The following is a 21,070-nucleotide window of genomic DNA, read 5'->3' as shown; positions in this document are numbered from 1 at the left end:
AATGAAACTCTAAAGCATCAAACTCCATGTTTGGGAGACTCCAAAACTCTCGCCTGTCCAAGTCATTGATCATGCATTGCAATTCTCCCCCAAGTGACCTGGCAAGGCGGTACGTGTCACCAGTGAATCACAGACTAATAAGGTGTCCTCCATAATTCTTATCCCCAACTGTTCCCAGCGCAGGTTTCTGAGTACCACCGGCAAACAGAGGGTGAATAGCATTGGCGAGAACGTGTCTCCCTGCCTGACACCCTTCCTTATGGGAAATTTAGGAAGGGTGTCACAAGCACTGGTGTTATCTTCAGTTACTTCTTTAAAAAAAAGCCAAGCAGAACGAAGAGTCTAAAAATTATTATGCAGAACTAAAACAATGTTCAACAGTTTCGGAAGGGATCGGCAGTTTGCGATATGCAGCAAGGCGTTGGTAGTGGTAAGGGAATATGTCTGCTTAGGGCAGGTAGTGAGCGCAGATCCAGACCACGGGAGTAAAATAGGTAGAAGAATTAGAACGAGATACTCTCAGATCATGAGTGCCAGTTTATCAGCACCCTCAAGAGAAAAGCGCATAAGAACTGTTTCTCACCAATGACGCAGAAACATGCAGGCTAGCGAAAAGAGTTCAACTTAAATTGAGGACAACGCAGCGACCTACGGAAAGGAAAATGATAGGCGTAATTGTAACGAGACAAGTAGAAAGCAGAGTGGGTCGTTTAACAAACGCGGGTTAATATGACTTCTTAGTCGAAATCAAGAAGACATGAGTTTGTGTAGGGCATGTGACGCGAAGGCAAGATAGCCGAACCCTGAAATGATTTCGACGGGCATATTCTAGTGCAACAGGTCTGTAGAGGTGGTCATTGTGGGTATTCGAGTCAAATTTGGAAGCTCTGCGTGGACCCTATAATTTAGGATGAATTTTTAAAAATCGCAGCTCGCAGTAGCTCGCTACCGATTAGGGCGACACACCTCACCGCGCGTACCCTCCCCGATGACGTCAGTGGTAAAGTGAACAAGAATTCTAGTTCACTTTATCAATGGGAAGACAGGGTGATCTTGAAGGTTGGCTCTTCTGCGCACTGACGTTATGTGACGTTATCGGGGTAGGTGACACGCGGTGAGGTGTGTCGTCCTAATCGGTAGCGAGCTACTGCGAGCAGCGATTTAAAAATATATATATTTCTAAAATGTAAGGTCCACGCAGTGCTTACAAATTTGACTCGAATACCCACAAAGATTACCTCTACAGATCTGTTGCAGGGGGCGACAGAAAGTTAGATGGGCGGATAATATTAAGAAGTTTGCGAGGGTAAGATGGGTGCGGCTGGCGCAGGACTGGGTTATAATCTGAAACTGAAATATGATCAGAGACTAACCGAAATGGAGGAAACAAGGTGGGCAAAAAAAGTGAACAAGTACTACCTATACATGAAAAGTACCGATACAAAATGGACAAATGGAACCAGAGAGTTAACAACGAAGTACCTTCAGGTGGGGGATGGGGCTCAGCTAAATACTGATGTGGAAGCGGAGGTAAAGGAGACAGAAAGGAAGCGGCGGAAGGAAAGAATGCAAGGAAAATAAACGCTAGCTTTTGCGTAGACGTACAGGTCCAGATTTGAAGAAGTGGACGTATTATGCGCTGCCTGTATACAGCGTGTTTTGCATTTAGACGAACGCTGTAGAATGCTTCTTTCAGCAAAACTGGTGAATTGTTCGAGTTGAAATATCGCACACAAATGGCATTTGGTTGGCAGAATTGATTTACTCTACATTTGTTCGTACCTGCCTGAATCGGTCAAAAAAAGTCAGGTATATTTGCACTGCCTGCGGCGACGTGGAAGGCAAAAATTCCGGGGGCGCACTTAAAGCAGTAATGCGAAAGCGTTTCTCTTGGTGCTGCCGATTTTGCTGCTGCGTGTTCTTTTCTCCATGACTTTGCTGTTTCTAAGTCGTGTTCTTGCTCTAACTTCGGTTCTACCACATCCGAATACGTGGGTCCCGTTGCTAAAGCTTTAAAGGGGACTTCCAGACCTCTTCTTCGCGGAAGACTTGAAATTTAGTGGAGTTTTGGCCAACGTAAGTGTTTGTAGCGTGAGCTACACTTGCCGAGGTTGAGCAGTTTCGCGTGGCTCACGGAGAGCCGTGCTGCGCACGCGCGAGGAGCGAGTGACGTCACAGCTGCGCAGCTGGTGCGCCGGAGCCGACAAGAAGAAGATGATGGTGAGGAACGACAGCCCTGGCTACAGCCATGGAGAAGGAAAGCAAAGCCGCTGCTGAGCGGAAAAGTTGAATTCGCCGGATCCCGAAGTGGTTGCCTGACATTTTGGAACACATTGCCACCCACTATAAAAACATCAATTTCCTTGCCTGAATTCAAAAACAAGCTCAAAGTATTTTTATTGGAATTCTCTTTTTGTGTATATTACCTGCGTTACTGTGATTTTTTACTCTGTAAATTTCTGTGAAGTATTGATTTGATATTTTCTATATTTTGTATTTATCCGCTAACTATGCTGTAATCATTTTTTGTATTATTGATTTATCGAGGGTCCCGGTGCAGTCTTTGACTTTGGTACCCTCGTCTGCACTTTTATGATGTTTTGTATATTTTTTGGGACCAATAAAACCTAACTTCCTAAGTTAGCGATTAACCAGAGGAAGAACGAACAGGCTAAGGCCAAGCGCGCAGCGGAGACGCCAAATGAACGAGAGGAACGCCTATAGCAAAGCGGCGTCGCGGCTGAGCGGCGGACCGGGGCCTCTCAGCGGCAGCCTCAAGACGATGTCAAGACTCGCCTATCGACTATACGGTGAAACTCAGTGAAAGTGCCAGTGCGACTCGGGCCTTTCAGGCCGACTTTGTGAACAATCCGTTTGGGTATGTGTGCGACGTGTGTGAAAGACTGACACCACGGAGACTCCAGAGCAACGAGAGGAACGCCTAGCAAAGCGGCGTCGCCGAGGTGTGGACACCTCGCCCTCACCTCACGCTACGTATATCCTGGCATAGCAGAGCTAAGGCACTGCCAATTTTTTGTGATCCCTGCTAAAACAGTTGAAAAAGCATCTTCAAACCTCCCGCAAAACACACCACACCACTCCTTTGTCGAATCTCTACAGGCGATTAACGAGATGGCGCCACCAGTACAATCGCTGAGATAACGGCTTGTTTTGTTTCGTTGTCGCCGCAGACGATTCAAATACTCGACTTTTTTTTTTATCGATTCAAGCAAGCATCCCAAACAAATCTAGCATAAAACAATCCTGCCGACCAAATGCCATTGCTGTGCGAACTTTGAGCTCGAATAATTAACCACTTTAGCTGAGAGAAGCTTTCATCGGCGCGCGTTTAGTTGCGGAACGGTCTGTAGAACTGTAGGCTTGTTGTAGTGTATCTTGTATTGTGGCGATACTCCCCTTGGTGGTCCAAAGGATGATATCGTCCGCGTACAAAGAGTGTTCTAGGTCTGGGATTTTTGCGAGTGCGTGTGCCATTTTGATGAGGGTTATATTGAATAAGAAGGGGGAGAGGACCGATCCTTGCGGCGTTCCTCTGTCTCCTAAGCTGAAGGTGTCGGATTTAATTGTGCCAATTTGAATTTTAGCCGTTCTATCGGAGAGAAAGTTCTTGATGTAGTTAAACGCTCTTTCGCCCACATTCAACGGTGAAAGAGATTCTAGGATTGCTTTGTGTTTGACGTTATCAAAAGCTTTTGTTAAATCTAGAGCTAGGATTGCCCTGGTGCTCCTTTCTTGCTCCTGAGATAGGACTTCGTTTGCTAGTCTGAGCATCGTGTCCTGTGTTGATAAATGTGGTCTAAAGCCAATCATAGTGTGTGGATATAAATTGTCTTTGTGCATGTGAGACTGCAGTCTGTCTAGTATGACGTGCTCTATCAGTTTTCCTATGCAAGATGTAAGCGAAATAGGTCTGAGGTTTTCGAGCGCGAGCTTTTTGCCCGGTTTTGGGATGAATTTAACGATGGCATGTTTCCAAGCCGCTGGGAGTTTTCCCTCCCTCCAACACTCGTTCGCAAAATCCGTGAGGGCTGTGATGGAAGCGTCGTCTAGGTTTCTGAGTGTCTTATTGTTAATGCCGTCTTCTCCCGGGGCGGATGTCGTGCGTATCTTATGGAGGGCTGCTCTTATTTCCGCTATTGTTATGTCAGCGTCCAGGAGGGGGTTAGGTTGTCCTTTATAATCTGGTAGTGACTGCGTCTCTCGGGTTGTGCAGAAGTATTTCTGCTGTAGCGTGTTGATAATGTCTTGATCCGTGCCTGGGTCCATGTTTAAAATTTTGGTGATTTCCCTTTGAGTCGTAGCTTTATTTGATTCCGGATCAAGGAGATGCCGCAGAAGATTCCACGTCTCTCTCGTGCCTAGATTGCCATTTACATTTTCGCAGATATGGTCCCATTGCTGCCTTACGATTTCTGCGGAGTGGTGTTGAATTTCTTTTGTGAGTGTGAGTATCTTGTTTCTAAACTTTTTGTTGTATTTTTGTTTAAGCCATCTTTTTTCTAGGCTTTGCCTTCCTCCCACATGTGTGTAAGTCTGCTGTCAATCGCATTTACGTCTAGGTCATGTACTAGTTCTTTAGTGGCCTTTCCCACATCTGATAGGAGGGTTTGTGTCCACTGTTCTAGGTCTGTGATCGGTTCCTGATTTTGGTCGCGGATCGTCCTAAGTTTGTCCCAGTCGGTGATCTTGTTTTTTCTGGGTTGGGGTTTGAGTTTGGCAAATTGACCATCTGAGTTCTTAAACTTCGCGCCACGCTTCGTTTTCAAATTTAGCCTCATGCATTGGCTCCGCCTACACTTCCGGTCACGTGGTGCCACAGTTTCGGTGTTTTTCAAATTTGGCGCCACTTTTGCTCCGGCCCCGTCCACTTTTTGAAGATTTTTGGCTCTACTTAATTAACTTATTAACACACCTCAACCCCCCGATTTCCTGTACGATATTTTTGATGCCCTATCCGATGGTACCATTCTTTTTTCGCATAAACCCACTCCTTCGGATGTAATCCTGCGGACATGCCCGTGATGGCACGAAACCGCAAACATAGCCACACAATGCAGGCGCATTAAAAATATTGTCAAATTGGACATTTTAAAAGCGAAATTCAGAGGAAAAACTGAACGAGGAGGTGGTGGGTCCATATTAGCTAGGCGACGCAAGCTGCCGCCCGATACAAAGGGTAAAGCCGTTACCATAGCCATTATCATCTATCCATGACGGGAAAAGAAAGTTGCTCTTCGCACTTCTGCACAGAACACGTTTTTCACGTCCTGCCTTAGGCCTAGAAGGTCGTGGCTCGCGAGCGTTCGTGTTGCGAGTAGCGCAAACCACAAAAATTATGGCAGCAAACGTTATTGGAACCGTGTCGCGAGCCTTCACAAAGTCGACCGTATCTAACGCTGTTGTAAGAGCGTTGAAGCACTCAAATGGCTACAGGTCAATGTCCAGCACCGCTCTGTCCCGCACGCTGGCGTGCCGGCACACAGCAAGATCGTCGGGCCTCCTGCGAACAGCCACGTGCAGCTACAGCCAAACAAGCACTAAAGGTGACGAGATGGGCGTATTACCAAGTTCTAAACGTCGTTAATACTCTGCTAGCGGAAGCAGGGAACTGAATTTAGTTAGCCTAACTTAAGCAATTTTAACTCACTGACTTGCTAGGTTCCTGTTTTCAAAGTTAACCATGCGTAGCGCACCGCGTCAGTCTGTGGTGGCTGTCGTTGAGTCGTTTTTAAAGGCCCCTAAGCTTCACGTTTTTAAGGAGATTGAGCAAAGGTATTAATGGCAATGGTTGCGATGTGCCTTAGTTGAACTGCACAATTGCCGCAGTGCCGGCAAGGCGGACGGACAGAAATAAGCAAGGTGCAGATTGCCATGCCTTGTTTGTCTAATTATGTCCGTCCGTCGTCCTGGCGCTGCGAAAATTGCGTTTCTTTACCGTGGCGCAGACTTGAAGAAACATTTATCTCATTGCAGGGGACCAGGAGCTTGCAGATTTCTTAGTGGAAGAAATCGAGGCCGAGAAGAAAGCGAGAAAGTCTGCGCAGCTTCCGAAGATTGAGGGGTTTGACGTTAAACTGGGAGGATCTGAGGTCACACTGACGCGGACGTTCAACCAAGAAACGTGAGCATACGTGCAAACATTTCCCAGGTGTAAATAGCGTGCCAGTCTACCTCGCTTTGTTCGCTCGGGCCGGCTTTGTTTGCCAGTTCGAGCTTATTCCCCGAGGAACATCACCTTACGCAAAACATCGTTGCAGGAACCATCTTAGAAATTCTGGGCACAACAGCACTGTTGTCTCAGAAACTCGAGGTGGTGACATGGTTCCTCTTAGCTTTTAGCTTGATGCACTTCTCATTTGCATTGTCATGCTTGTGTAGCAAGCAGCTAGCTCTTGCTTCTGTGGCAGGTCATGTCGATGTACGAGTTATCCTGAAAACCACCGGAGTAAGTGATGGAGCTTATATATATGCAGGCACTGAAGCTGTGTGAGCATTTCAAGTGGCTGTCGTAGCACACATGCACTCAGTGGTTGATGTAAAATGAGAACTGCATACCTGTGTGCAGGCTGGTTGTCTGCTTTAGGGCTATGCTTGGACCATTCGGACGGTAGGCACTAGTGCAGTTGCTCTTTTTAGTTTCTAAGAACAGTATTGATGTGCAGAACGCAGTATGGTGCTCTGCAGTATGTCACTAAAGAGCATGCATGATCAGTCATTTCATTTTTCTTTTGGGCGGTGTCTTTTATTTTTATTCTTTAGTCATGTTCCATCCCGACCAGACGGGCTTCCGTCAAACTCTTGACTTCATGCATGATCCGTTTACTCGGGTTGGCAATACTAAAGTATTCTCTTGTTCACAACTTCGCCATACTATTCACAACTTCCATACTTTTGTGTATGTGATGTATAATGCAGGCCTGTTTTATTCTTTCCTCAGAGATCAGCCGCCGCGGTGGCTCAGTGGTTATGGTGCTCGGCTGCTGACCCAAAAGACGCGGGTTCGATCCTGGCCGCGGCGGTTGAATTTCTTTGGAGGAGAAATTCTAGAGGCCCGTGTGCTGTGCGATGTCAGTGCACGCTAAAGAACCCCAGGTGGTCGAAATTTCCGGAGCCCTCCACTACGGCGTCTCTCATAGCCTTAGTCGCTTTGGGACGTTAAACCCCATAAACCAACCAACCATCAAACAGAGATCAGAAGCTGCTGACATAATGTTTTAGTTGCACCTAAGCAGTCTTATATGCAGTAATTGCCCTTTATTGCTTTTGTGGCATGAGGCTCCTGGATAGCTGATAAAAGTAGTGACGCTTGTGACAAGCCAGCTGTTACTGCTCCGCCTAAACTGGTGTCTCATTCATGGCTAAATCTTTTGTTCTGGTATGCCCATTTAATTGCTAATGGAGACTGCACTTGTCTGAGTTGTTCAAGATGACTGAAAAATGCTGCTGTTCATGATGAAAGCCTACTAATACTAAGTGCTGGAGTACCAGGCAAAGTTGGATATATATATATAAATGTTATGGATGTGATATACAATATTGCTTTCTCCATTTGTTACGTGGGAACAGTCTCATTTTTGTAATGACAGAAGGTGTTACTCTGTGCTGTTGTGCATTCAGTTTGTTTATTACAAAAAAAACGTGTATACGGCCATCAGGTGTATCATTAGACCTGCTACCATGCACAAACCCACGTTGGTGTTTCACTGCAACCCAGTCTTTAGTTTTAGAGAAGATTGCTATACAATGTTTAATTTTTATAATTGTTGTCAGCAATGTAACGAGGATGTTGGAGTGCTCTGAAGCTGAAAATTGCCCTCAAAGCAAACCCTACCGCGGCACTTTTCAGGCTGTCCGGGTGGTCATGTTCTCCTGGCTTAGACCCTTGCTGCCAACAATCAGCTTTGGGAATGGGGCTTAACGAATAGCGGTGGTAGCGTCGATGGCAGCTGGTGGCAGGTCGGCCATATTGGATTCTTAGCAGTGAGTCGGCTCATGCTTGACGCACGACTTCATCAAAGCAAGCAGATCTGCGGGGCTGTCCACACGAGCATAGTTACCCGAAGAAACATCTGGCCTTAAAGAAACATCTGGCCATAAGTCAACATGCGTCTGATCGCATGGGTTTGCGACACCTTCATCTATTGTTCCTGGGCCCATGCGGCGATGAAAGTGGCACAGTGCTCGTGGCACACAATGTATCAGCGGCAGTGTCTGCAATCTGGCGCTGCATGCACATGGCAGCAGCATAAAAGGTGGAGCCGACTGGGCAAGCGATGCATACCACATGGCCAGCTTGGCCACCAAGGCATTCAAACTTCTCAAATCATTTTTGTTAGCTAAACCATGACCATGCTCAGCAGCTTGGCTTTCGACACTACCCCCATCTTGCACCACTGTGCTTCTTCCACTTGGGATGCCTTGCACAGCCAGTGAACACGCACACAATGGTTGATCTCGTAAGCCATCAGTGCACGCTTGGACATTGGTTGCTGACTGTTTGAATGCCGCCTTTTGGTTTTTTGGGTCGATGTGTTCTTTCTGGGACGGTGTCATGGGGCCTGATCTCTGAGCTCGCTGGAAGCAGACGTTCTACTTTGGTGGGGGGGTGTCGAGTTTCAATGCCTCTTCGTTCACTAAAACTGAGTGGTGCGGCCAAGGTTGTTCATTGCATCTCAGGCCGTTGCCATTGCCCTTGTGCACATTTTGACAATAGCACCGCACTCGTTCGTAATAAGTGGGCTCAACTGTACATAGCATATTATAAATATTCGTTATTTAAGGCACATCTCTAATACAAATGCCAACTTTCAACAATAGAAAGTCAAGGAAAAAGCTCTTCTTGGTTACAACAAATTTGCTAGGCATGTCTTGTTAAAAAAAGCTACCATACCTGCCAGCTGCACCAGAGATGCACTGAAGGTACTGTAGAGAAAACATGCCAGGCAGCCAGGAGCACCATCATGCACCGGAACTATTCAGTGGAATGGTGCCGTTACGGATGCTCTATCCCTGGAGTCTTCCTTTCATGTAGTTCTTTCCTCATGGTGCCTGATGGTTGTGCGTGTAAATAAAGCAGTGGGAAACAGTGGGAAAAACTGATGCATGGCTGTTGTGTCAGTTTAAGAATAAAACCCCAAAAGTTTTGCTATATTTTTTTATGCATTCACAACTCTGAATTTGCTTCCCCAGGGTTACAGTACGACTGAATGTGAACCATTCGGTGGATGCAGAAGATGCAGATGAATTCAGTGCCAACCAGGACAACGCGCCTGAGCCTGGAGAGGTAGGTTTTTCCATAATGGTTGTCTGCAATGCTCGCTGGGCCCCATCTCGCCTGGAAGTTGGCTGGAGTAGCAGCAGCTTGTGAACTCTCTAAGTTGGTTGGTGGTTAGGAGGCACCATTTGGCCAAGTATGGCTTTTCCGCTAAGGAAATCCTTCCATTGTCAGGATATGCACTTTGACATGAAGTTAGATAAAGGGGGAGGAAGGGCATTGAGACGATCTTCAAGTGCCCAGTTATTCCTACCTAAGGTAGTCTATGCAGACAGGCTTAGTTATTTGCAGACTAGGATGTTGCGGTAAGAAGCATGGTTGTGTGCTGTAACCTCTTGTTAGGCTCCTCTGGCTGTTTTTTAAAAGAGCACCGCAAAGAGATATTGCCGTTTCAAACACCTTGTCGATGCATACTTATGTACCCTTGTGTACAGTCGCGAGTAAAAAAGATTAGCACATGTGACGAAACACCGGATTGCCGGAATGGCAACGCGTGGCGCTGCGGGTGGCGAAGAGGCTGATAACGAGAGTGCCGGGCCATCACCATTCTACAGTATTAGGGAGGTTCAGCGAACTGTCACGCACCAGCAAAATTACTGGCTAAAAGCAGCGCTATCATCTATTGTTCCCACGAGTTCTTTTTGACAAACCGTTACGAATATAAAATGAAAATAGTAATAAAAAGAAGTCATCTTTGCTCATGATAACCGAGCCAAAATAAATGCCGCATGCGCAGTCACGTAGAGTGGACACTTCGTTGCTCGGTCGGTGCACGCTTGTTAAAGCTTACTTCCTGCCATCCCCCCCTTGGCTGCAAACATGGAAACGGCCCGATAGGCAGGTCTGCGAACCGCAGCGCCACGTGGTGAGATATCCCAATTTAGATCGCCAGCGATCTGTGCTAATATTTTTTGCTCGCGACTGTACACTGTCTTCCAGAGTAAATATGTGCTTTCTGTTGGAAAGTTTCAACACACATTACATGGAATATTTTTTATTTACTACTTTGGCCTATGTAGCTGCACAACCTGTCTGCTCCGGTTGTCGAATGAGTACGGTATTGGGATGATTAGAGCAGGATCAGAATTATTTCTTAGTGTTCGTTTTCCTAACCAACACTTGGTGTTCAGTAAGTAGCCAATTAATGACATCACCAACAACTGGTGCAATGAAGGCCCTGGTATAGTAAAAATTTTTGTTGGTCTGAGTGACTTTAATATAGAAGGGTTCTATGTAATAGCAGTCATCCTTAAATGAAGCTGAAAGCGATCGTCAGCAGCGCATCTTTCATTGTCTTTTGTGGTCTTAGAACAGCGGATGTGAGAAACACAAAGCTAGTGAATGGACAGAAATGAAACTTAATGGCAGCAGCACCACTGCAATATGGAAATTTCTAAATCCTTTGAAAATTGTCGTGCAGCACCACGGAACACTGTCGAGTCGTTGGACTCAACTATCGTTTCAACGTGTCCATGCAGCTTGGGTGTAAGGCACCTACATGTGCAGTCATGTTTTTCTCATGATGAACAACTTTTCCGATGCGCGGTGGGCTTTACACAGTGCAAGTAAAGTTCTGCTGTACATTTGCAAAGTTGAAACACAGAAACCTGACTCTGTGCATTCTAATGACTGCACTTCCTGCGTGCTTGTTGTATCGCATTCTTCTGTTTTCATCTCTAGCAAGTGTCTGTGCATCATGCTCTTTTTGCAGTTAGTCCATACTAAATAACTTTACTTATTCAGGTGAAAACGGAAAAGTACAGATGCTAGACTGACAATTTCTCTAAGAAATCCTCCTTTTGTTCTCGTGGGTCGACCTCTCTTTGCCAGCCCACGCTTATTCCAGGAGGTACATTAACCTTCAGCTGATATAATTGCTGAAGGAGCCACTTAAAAGTCTGGTGCAGTGCTCTAGGATTGCCCCAGAAACTCGAGGTGGCAACAAGAGGTCCCTTTTTCCATTCAGTGTAAATATATTGGGTGCTGCAATTCACTTAACATTTGGTCTTCTTTTGATCCGCTGTTTCATTAAAGACTGTTTAAAGCAGCCCGTTCATTCGAACGCGAATCAATTCCGCCCCTATTTATTTGAACTATGCCTTGCTGCAGTTGGGTATGCATCGAGCAGAGCAGCATACCCATGAGTTTGCATGGTCTCCTTGGAGTGGATTGATGCGAGAAACATAAATGCGGAAGGCTGGAGGAACTGGCGAAGGATGGAGGGAGGGTGTTCATGCTGGCAGCGGCAGCTAGCTGCATGACATCTGACACTTTTCTGACTGTTGCTTGTTCACGGTGATCTCAAAGGAGTGAATAGCTTGATGTGTGAACCTTAGTTGTAAAGTGATGGATGGCATGATCAGTGTCAAGATATAGGCAGTTGGGTGTATTGCAGCATTACTGGCACTGGCGAAGTGAACAGTTAGGAGCTTTTGCTAATGTTCGCTGCACATTTGCTCTGGCACTGCTCAGCTGGCAAGGAGCTGTGTGCGCATACTGCGCCTCCGGTTGTGGCTTCTGTTGCCTCGATTTTCAAGTACCCACTGTGTCAGTATTCTGGTACAAGTTTAGCTTACATGGTGCGTCACAACTCTGGGATTTTGAAATGTCTGTCCGGAGTGAATAGCCCTCCAAAACGCTTCAGTAGGAGGAGACTGAAATCCTGTGTGAAGTTGATGCTAGACTGTTACTGGAACTCAACAGCAAGAAAGCATGTACCAACATCGAAGGGTTATTGAAGTAGCACCATTGATTGCCATAGCAATGTGTATCTCACTGTTGCAAGGCTGAGAAATCAAGCAGTGTACAACTGTCTTGCAACTGCTGAAAATTGCAGCCGGTCGCTTGCCTTTCGGGACTCCGGTGCGGTCCTTCGCTTCATAAGTTGCGGACACTAAATGCCGCCTGTTACTTCAGTTTTAAGTAAGGTGCAGAGGTGGCCTTGCACATTGTTTCGGCTTTGAAACAGAAGGTGTAGGTCGTCGCCTTCCAGAACAAAAACGTTAGAAAGTGATCATGGACTTGCAAAACATTTAAGTGTGGAAATCTCACTACCTGATTGCTTCCTGATTACAGTGTGCTGTCTTCTCTTTCTCTTTCATTAGTCAAAACATCGGTTGATTTGAAGGGTGTTGGTGTCCCACTGCAGTTCTAATTAACAAGCTTTTCCTATATCTGGAGCTGTGTCCAGTTTCTCATAATGATGCTTCTAAGAATTTGGCATCAAGCACATGCTTTATTTGTGTGATGACAGTACTTCTGAGTCAACTTCTTTGCAGCATTTAACATGTAATATCGTATCCTGTCAAGTAATCATCTCCATGTGACTAAAGGTCCCTAGCTGTCCAAACACATGTTCACAGCTGTGCGAATAATTTAAGTATGTAGTAGTCCCAAGAAACTTGAAACCACTGCACTTAACTAGTATTTGACTATGGCTTGACTAGACTTCTAGACCTCGTTTTAAGTCTAGGAAGTCCTAGCGTAAGAAGTGTGCCGTTTGTTAGGAGGCGTGCATTTTGTAGTCATTTGACTGCTTAGCATGTTATTAGCCTGGGTTATAGCGTAGACAGGCTGCAGATAAATTACTGTGGCTACCTTGGTGCAAACCTGTAGCATGCATAGAGTAAGTTTGGTCTAATTCTTGAACATTATTGGAACCCAGCTTGTATACCGTTCTTGCTTGGAATTGCAAGTTTGAATTGTGGAGACCCTGACATTCTGTGTTTTTTTCTGTCCACTTCTCTTTCTAGATGAAGTCCAAGCCCAACTTCACTGTAGAGATTGAACGTGATGGGAAGAAGCTTTTCTTCAGCTGCACGTTCAACGAGGGCGGTGAACCGGAGGGTCAGTCCGAGAATTATGGTAGGTGGAGGGCATGCATATTGCTTGGTCCTTTTTTGCAGAGCGCTTGACGTCGTCATTGAAGTTGCCTCTGCACCATCATCTGCACCAAAATGCTCTACTTTAGAATTTGGGTTTAAAGTGGGCAGAGAAGGTTGTGTTTGACTTTTCTGCCACCGTCTTGGTATTATTTTGGTTTCTGATAATAATGAATTTAAATGGCACCAGGGTAGCTCAGGCCAAAGGACGTCATGGCACAAGATATTTTGGTCAACACAAGGTGGGGTCAAAGACCCATTTTCTAAGCAGTAGCCAAGCGCCTGGTCACGGGAAAGCTTGTTCCCTTTAGAAACCAATGGCTACCTGGTGGCACTGGAGATAGAACCTTGCATCTCCCACACACAACTAAGGTAATGCTCAAACCACCGGGCCACTACTGCGGTCTGTCATAGTTGCTTGCAGTAGTGCATGATGAATTGGCATCCAACCCAGACTCGGTCTCCTTGCTTGTATTCCATGTTGCGTCTTAATAAATTGTAACGTCTGGTGTCAACCGTTGCTGGTTTTCGATCCGTAATCTGGCAAGTCTTCGGGCTTCTTCTGCGAGTTGAAGGTAGGCGGTGACATTGATGTTATCTTCTTCGGTAACATGGGGCAGCATGGCGTCTAGCCTGATCGTGGCCTCCCTGTCATGGACGAGCCTAAAAGGCATCACCTGCGTTCTCTGCGTGCTATACTCCATTTCATACATAACAGTCAACACTGCCAAAGCTAACACTACTTTTGTGCAGGCTAAGTCCGCGCCCAAAAAGTAGTTTGCCCTGCAACCAAAGTGAATACGGGCATATTTCGCTGCGACAGGCCTTAAGTGCTATTAATAGCAGTCTCCTGAACATCATTTTACCTCTTGCCACATTCTCGTCATCGAACTCGTCGAGACTTCGAGGAGTAAGAATGACTTGTGATGGTGTGATACGTGGCTGGTGGGGTGAATTGCCTTTACTCCATCCGCGCCTAAAAATTAGTTCACACTCGGTGAAAATTGTAACCACAGTGCCTGAATACTGAGAGTCTCACAGCCTCAACCGTGATTTTCAGAGCTGCCACTTCTGTTTGTATCGTTTGTTTTCGTCCAAGCATTCACCAAGGCTTCGAGAACAACGAATGGTATGGGGCGAAGTAATATGGTTTGGCAGGCGCACTACTTAAGTTAGGATGCCTCTACGGGCTGGATCTGGCATAATGGGTCCTCCATTCAGTTCTGACCTTTGTGAGCTGTTTGAGTAATGGTTTTTCTTGTGAGACTGTATCGTGTCGTTGAATTTAGATAAACCATTGTGCTTATCTTTTTCTGTTCTTGCCTCTTTTCTTTTTTTTCATCACTCCTTCTCCAGCAGACAGCTTTGGCGTAGCTGAGTTTGCCATATACGAAGGAGAATGGACAGATGAAGTCTACACGGTGTCTGGAGACATCATGGACGGGGTGAGTTGTTGCACCTGTTTACAGCAGGATGGGAATTTGTATGTGCTCGTCTGTGTGCTACACAGTTTCTTGCATTGCATTAGCAGCATAGAAATTGAAGGAAGTTTGAGATAATTTATTGCTTCTTTTGCTGATAACACTTTGGAGATTGGGTAGGATTAAGGCAGTGAAGTTTATGGATTGAGTGAAACAATAGCAGCATTAATGCAGGATTAACACAGTGCTAGGAGTACAGCTCAGTTCGCTTTTCCTTCCACGTGTAGAAATTGAGGTGTGCTTTGCCCCCACCCCCCCCCTTTTTTTTGCATTAGTCTACAGGTTTTTATTTGATCACTTCTGTGTTAAGTTTCAAATTTCCTGGCTTCGAGTATATGAGCAGTGTGGACCAGAACTGCCTCACGTGTGCCTTGTGGCAGTCTTTTGCCCATGTGGGGTATGAAAGGTGGCAGGCAAGCAAGAGGTTAAGATTTATATTTGCGCTTACACATGGCTGCACAATGGTCAGAACAGCACTCTACATTTGAAGTACTACTAAGTTCCAGCGTATTCAGGATTTAGTTTGATAAATTCACTCACCATGAACCCGCCACGGTGGCTCAGTGGTTATGGTACTCAGCTGCTGACCCGAAAGATGCGGATTCGATCCCAGCCGCAGTGGTTGAATTTCTATGGAGGTGAAATTTTAGAGGCCCGTGTACTGTGCGATGTCAGTGCACGTTAAAGGTGGATTCACACGACGGACTGAATCGCAGATCTTGCGGACGAACCGCACATCACGTGACTTGACGTCACGGAGGACGCGGACGGAAAATGCGAGGCGCTTTTTCGCTTTGGGATGCTGGCGGGGGATCAACACGAATTCAGAGTGAAACACCGCGTTGTCTGGCCACCCTGCTTCTTTTTGCGCAATTTTTTGCGACAGCAGCATGGAAGTAAACATCACTGTTTACAAGCGAAACGACTGCATTCATGCGCACGTGTAGTTGTGTACTTGTGGTCGTTCGCCGTTTTCGTACTGCTGTCCCCACGTGCGCGACATGACTTTGTGCGGCGACGTGGCGTTTTTTTTTAATTGATCTTGTCGAGCAGTTCCCAACACTTTGGGACATTGCTTGCGTGACAACAGCTGCAGGAATTGCTCTTCATTTACGCGGAGCAGCCGGCGCTATTTGGCTGGATCTATATCTAGAAGCTCCTCATACAGCTAGTTTTGTAAACGAAGCTCCTTTCTGGCAATCCAGTCCCTTTACCAGCAACTGTGTTTCGCGTAGTAATTGTTAGTCATCATCTAAGGGCGCGTTCACACTAGTCCAAAAATCAGGCGAGCAAAGCGGATTCGCTCGCCGCAAAAACTAGGACCTGTTCCAATCTATTGACACCCGGGAGAGGTGGAACTGCCACGCCGCTGCTGTTTCTCGTTTTTGAACACCACGCACGCCGCTTGCGCCGCACACGCATACAGTGAGAAGAGAGCATAAACTTACGCTGTCTATGTACCATAGGCGTATGCATGCTTATGTACGCTAAACGCAGGCGCATTCCCACTTTTAGTTCAGCGTATGCCAGCAGAGATGCAAATATGAACTCAGCCTATAGTGGTGTCAACTGGTTCTTAGGACAGGAACCATTACTGTAAACAAACCGACTCTCCTCTTAAGCGTAAGAATCGTCACTCTAGATAAAAAAAGAAAGCTAACTTATCACTTATACGTTTTCTTATAGGCAAGGTGAGGAGAAGCGAAAAACCGGTGCCCCAATTATGGCCAGTGAACGCCCTGAAAAAGGCATCCGAAGCGAGGGGTCCGGCTTCAAATGGCGCCGCGCGGCGGAAATTTGTCTGGATCTATCGTTCTCACCGCGCTGCTTTCCGCCCCGGTTGGCGTAAAAAACGGCTGAATCTGCTTCGCTCGCCGGATTTTTGGGCAAGTGTGAACGCGCCTTAACTGAACTAATTTGATTGCCACTGCCGTGATCGCTGCCAACTGATATGCAACTATAGTAGGATACAACTTAAAAAAAAAACAGCAGTTGCTAACACTGGGCCACGGTCCCCGGCGTCCTGTATTACTCCGCTGGCTAATCGCAACAGTAAACGAAGTCGGGCTTTTAATGTCTGACTATATCAAACAATCGATGTATCAAAATTCTAGAGCTCATGATTTTTTTTCTTGTGATAACCATCTTGTTTAGGTAACAAGAAATGTTTAAGCAGCAGACTACTTTTTCGTCGTGGAGGAATTTTGTGCGCGGAGGCTGAATGTGGGTGGAGCTTCACTGCAGACTTAAGTTGTATCCGACTATAATGCAGCTGACGCTTTCGCTGCACCTCCATTTTGACGACTACTCTCGAAACAGGTCTCGGCTGCTGCCAACCTGGTGTCGAGAGCTTGCCTGCTTCTTCCGTTTCCGTCCGCTCTTCCTACTGCTATTCACATCCGTCGTGTGAATGCTCTTAGCACGTGGACGGCCCGCGGACGTGACGTGACGTCATGAATTTGTTCCGCGAGATCTGCGATTCGGTCCGTCGTGTGAATCCGCCTTAAAGAACCCCAGGCGGTCAAAATTTCCGGAGCCTTTCACTACGGCATCTCTCATAGCCTGAGTCGCTTTCGGACGTTAAACCAAACCAAACCAATCACTCACCCTGGCTGTTTTTGATATTCGGACATAACTTTTTCTGGTAAAATATGTGAGGTGTAACGACATATTCAATAGGCATGAAAATGGTGGCAGTTCAATTCGCTTTCATACGACATTTATTTTATGCACAAATACTTGATGCAAATATTGTGAAAAAAATCGGAAAACACACAAAAGAGTTGAAAATTAAGAAAGTTATATTGACAAGATAATATCTTATGGGAAAAAAATATTAAAAGCATCTTGGGTGTACATAGTCATCATCAGCCTGAAAAGTTTGAAAATGTAACTGAGAAACTTTCAAGCTAGAAATTTTTTCTGACACTATAAGAAAAAGGCTGTTTTCAGTATGTCCTTGATGTAAATTTTTCACTGAGCAAAAATTTTCAAAGAAGGTTTTTGAAGAAGCTGGAAAAAATTGCAGGAACACAAAAAGCATATCCGTCATACCATATGTGATGGTGTACATCACATGAAAATTAAAGTTAATAGACTGAGACCGCCTTATAGCTGAAATTCATATGAAATTTTGCCAAAAACTCGCACTGGAGAAGCAAAATTTGATGAGCAAAGGAAGGCGACTGTGAGAGACCTTTTCCATAACATTATCAGTCTGTTTCGAAGTTGCTCGCGGTGAATGTGGAGGGCACGAAAAATTACAGCGCCAAACGCAAGTTTGGTTGGCTTCCTCACAAAGCACTGCAGCACATTGGAGGCGGCAGGTCAAACACCAGTTAGGGTTACTTTGTCGCAGTACAGTAGTGTATAAAGAAACGGATGCCAGGACGAAGGCTGACGCTGTTTTCATCACCTGTGCTCCGTGACACTCGACGAGAGCACAGGATAGCTGCTGGAAAGCTACAGCAATCAACTATCTATCTGGTTCTGAAACAGTAGGTACGGGTGTGAAAGGCGTAAATGGGTGCAGACTGCCTAGCTACCAGCTGTTCTCACGGCTGTATCTTCTCGGGCGCTGTCGGCAAATTGGAGATAAAGCATGTGTGGTGGTGCTAATGCTTGCCGCACCACCACTAGTCGCCCGTGTAGGGAGGCAAAAAGCCTGCCGCTGGTCATCCCAGCAGGCACAACTTGGCGCGGCAGTTCGCATATCAGTTTTATACCAAACTGTGGTCAGTATATAAAGTAAGAAATGCATATGTTGAAAATATTTTAGAAAAGTTCGATATAGCCAAAAATTCATAATGTCTGTGTTCATTATAATTAGGTTTGTCTGTAAATTGCTTGAAAAGGCTTTACAACACTGATTTTACAAGCAGCTAGTTCGGAAGGCGTTTCAGATGACTTAGGGCAGTCGGAAGACATCCACAGCTTTTGTGAACAGCGTTGCACTATTATGGAGCGCCATTCCTAGCATTCAAAGCTAAGGCGAAAATTCCCCCAAAAAATTAAAGTTCTCAAGTTTACTGCAATTAACTTTGAACATCAAATTCAATGCCGAGCAGGCACGTGTGCAGTCTTAGGCAAAATTGAATGTGCCTTGCATATGTGTGTGCAAAAGTGTGGTTCCTCCATCTGGTGGCCCAAAACCTCCTGGCATTGAGATCTCTGTGCTGTGCGTTCGCATCCTTTTGTGTTGGCAGCCTTCCCAAATTGTTATCGTTCACTCAGTGTGCTTCATAGCTGAACATAGTGAGCGGCAGCGTGGTTAAGCAGGATTGATTTGCTGCATGCCCATAATCTTGTTAGGCATTGTTCCTCAGTTGCTCATACCGGTGCATGAAGGATGCTCGCCTCGTTCTTTTTCTCGACATCTCTGCGTGGTTGAAATTGCGATACTGGTTAGGATTCTGCCTGTGGAAGCTAGTTCCGGCTGCGCTGCTGCAACAACCACGATATCATGCAGTCGATCCTGCATATATGTATCTGGAAGGAGATCATGAAATAGTGAAATAGTTCCGATATATCAGTAATTCGATACATAAAGAAACACAACAGGTGAGGTTATCTGTAACCTAGAAATAAGGATATGATGCAGCCATGGTAGTGACAAGCTTCTCGATGCGAGATGCTACCCACAGCCGTACTGAAAACGCACCGCTTGCTGGTTGTCGCTAATCATGGCTCACTTTACATCATAGTTGCAGTGGCCCATTGTGACAGATCTAATCCTGTTGATCAAAATATCAAGTATGATCAAAAAGACCTTGCGTAAAAATTAAGCAGCAATTGATTTCCACTGCTATTTTAGCTGCTTAGCGAGCTAAGCAGGCCCCCAAGAGCCATCGCAAGCGTTCAGTCAGTTAGCTTTACTTCACTTGCAGCTTGCGCCTGCTTTATTTCTTTTTTGATTGTCGCAATCTTCTTTGTCAACCATCTAATGTGCTTTATTCTTCTTTCCAGTATCTGTACGACCTCCTCATGAACATGCTTGAGGAACGTGGAATTTCCAGTGAATTTGGCTACAACCTTGTCAATTTCTGCACTGTATATGAGCACAGCCTTTACATTGGCCTTCTGGAGAAGCTCAAGGCCTTTGTTTCGAAAAAGTAAACCTGTGCTTTAGTGCAAGGAGGTAACCTTGCAAGGACCATAGTTATATATTTCCCATGTTGATGTAGATACTACATACATACCTTGTGTATAACCAACAGTGGTGAACAGTGTTCAGTATGTTGGTAACCTGTTTAGTGTACACTTGTACCACAGGTTTCATACTCGGTACACACGCACACGAAAAAAAATGTTTGTATGTAAACAATAAAAGTTACTGTGAAAGCAGTAAATGCACTTGTCCTTTACTTAAAGCTTTGAACTTTGTACTTGTGTGCCTGTCATTTCTCTACACTGACCTTAGCCAAATGGCAGAGGACCTGAAGCGCCACATTTTGATGGAGGCGAAATGGAAAAGGTATGTTGTGAAAAAGGTGCGATATGCGCAAAGGTAGTTCAAAGGTGAAAGTGGGCAGTTTTAACATGCGGCCTCGCCCCTTTTAAGTCTCGTTGTTTCAACAGGAATGTATATGGTACAACGAAATCAAGCATAAAGACTTGTTTTGAAACCACTCTGTCATCGGAAAAAAATTTTGAAAGTTGCACACGGCTCTACATCAGTAAATTTTCTATTCTCGCCCCTTTTAAGTCTCGTTGTTTGAACAGGAATGTATATGGTACAACGAAATCAAGCATAAAGACTTGTTTTGAAACCACTCTGTCATCGGAAAAAAATTTTTAAAGTTGCACACGGCTGTACATCAGTAAATTTTCTATTCTGCCATGTCGATCTTGCTGAAGATTGTATACAGCGTGTGCATGCATGCATGTGTGTGTGTGTGTGTGTGTGTTTTCCTTCATATTCGCTGACATTCACTCTCTGTAAGGCGAAGCACAAGAATAGTCGTTTCAGGTCGTGAAGCGAGACGCGTAGACGCAACAACACGTGTGTCTCCCTTGAGGCTTTATAAATTCGTTTGTATTGTGCTAGCCTTTGCTCGTATTTATTTCTTTTTTCGAATTCAATCTTTTCGACAGCACTGCAACCCTTGAAGGAGTATACACATCTAATATTGGTGGCATGTTTTCTTCTCTATAATGATGCGGAAGACACTACTATGCATGAAGCACTGTGTTGTATTTGCCTACGACCGTTCAATAATTTATAATCGAATTTTTCTGTCACACTGTTTCGGTTTTGGTTGCAACAGCTGAACGATGGCTGTGACGTCAAAGAGAGGCTAAAGGTCACGTGAGGCATTGAAAAACTGCGACATAATCGCTGCTCCATCGTTTTTATTCTCTCTCTACAGTGCTGAAGCCAGCCTTCTTCAAGAGCCGGTATGACAACGTATATT

General features: G+C 45.4%; 1 protein-coding gene across 2 annotated transcripts; it reads left to right on the top strand.

Annotated features, from left to right (window-relative positions):
- The first annotated feature begins 5,260 nt into the window (after window positions 1–5,260).
- Window positions 5,261–20,005, top strand: P32 (complement C1q binding protein P32). Of its 2 annotated transcripts, none has more exons than XM_089575098.1 (6): window positions 5,261–5,564; window positions 5,995–6,142; window positions 9,211–9,304; window positions 13,048–13,159; window positions 14,536–14,621; window positions 19,623–20,005. In XM_089575098.1, the coding sequence occupies exons 1-6, from the start codon at window positions 5,357–5,359 to the stop codon at window positions 19,770–19,772; spliced, it is 798 nt and encodes a 265-aa protein (XP_089431224.1). In that variant the 5' UTR covers window positions 5,261–5,356; the 3' UTR covers window positions 19,773–20,005. The 2 variants fall into 2 exon arrangements, with proteins under 2 accessions (XP_089431224.1, XP_089431223.1); XM_089575097.1 differs by having other exon boundaries at window positions 5,262–5,564; window positions 14,533–14,621.
- Window positions 20,006–21,070: the final 1,065 nt, after the last annotated feature.

Source organism: Amblyomma mixtum, chromosome 2, assembly GCF_055824585.1.
Source record: "Amblyomma mixtum isolate Tamu chromosome 2, ASM5582458v1, whole genome shotgun sequence".
Lineage (NCBI taxonomy): Eukaryota > Metazoa > Arthropoda > Arachnida > Ixodida > Ixodidae > Amblyomma > Amblyomma mixtum.
The sequence above is the reverse complement of the archived record's forward strand: the minus strand, read 5'-3'. Positions and strand labels throughout refer to the sequence as shown.

Excerpts from the sequence above, each read along its gene's own strand:
- P32 (XM_089575097.1), top strand. The coding sequence starts at position 5,357 with ATGGCAGCAAACGTTATTGGAACCGTGTCGCGAGCCTTCACAAAGTCG. Across the intron at positions 6,143-9,210 it reads CGGACGTTCAACCAAGAAAC|GGTTACAGTACGACTGAATG; the intron begins GTGAGCATACGT and ends TTGCTTCCCCAG. Across the intron at positions 9,305-13,047 it reads ACGCGCCTGAGCCTGGAGAG|ATGAAGTCCAAGCCCAACTT; the intron begins GTAGGTTTTTCC and ends TTCTCTTTCTAG.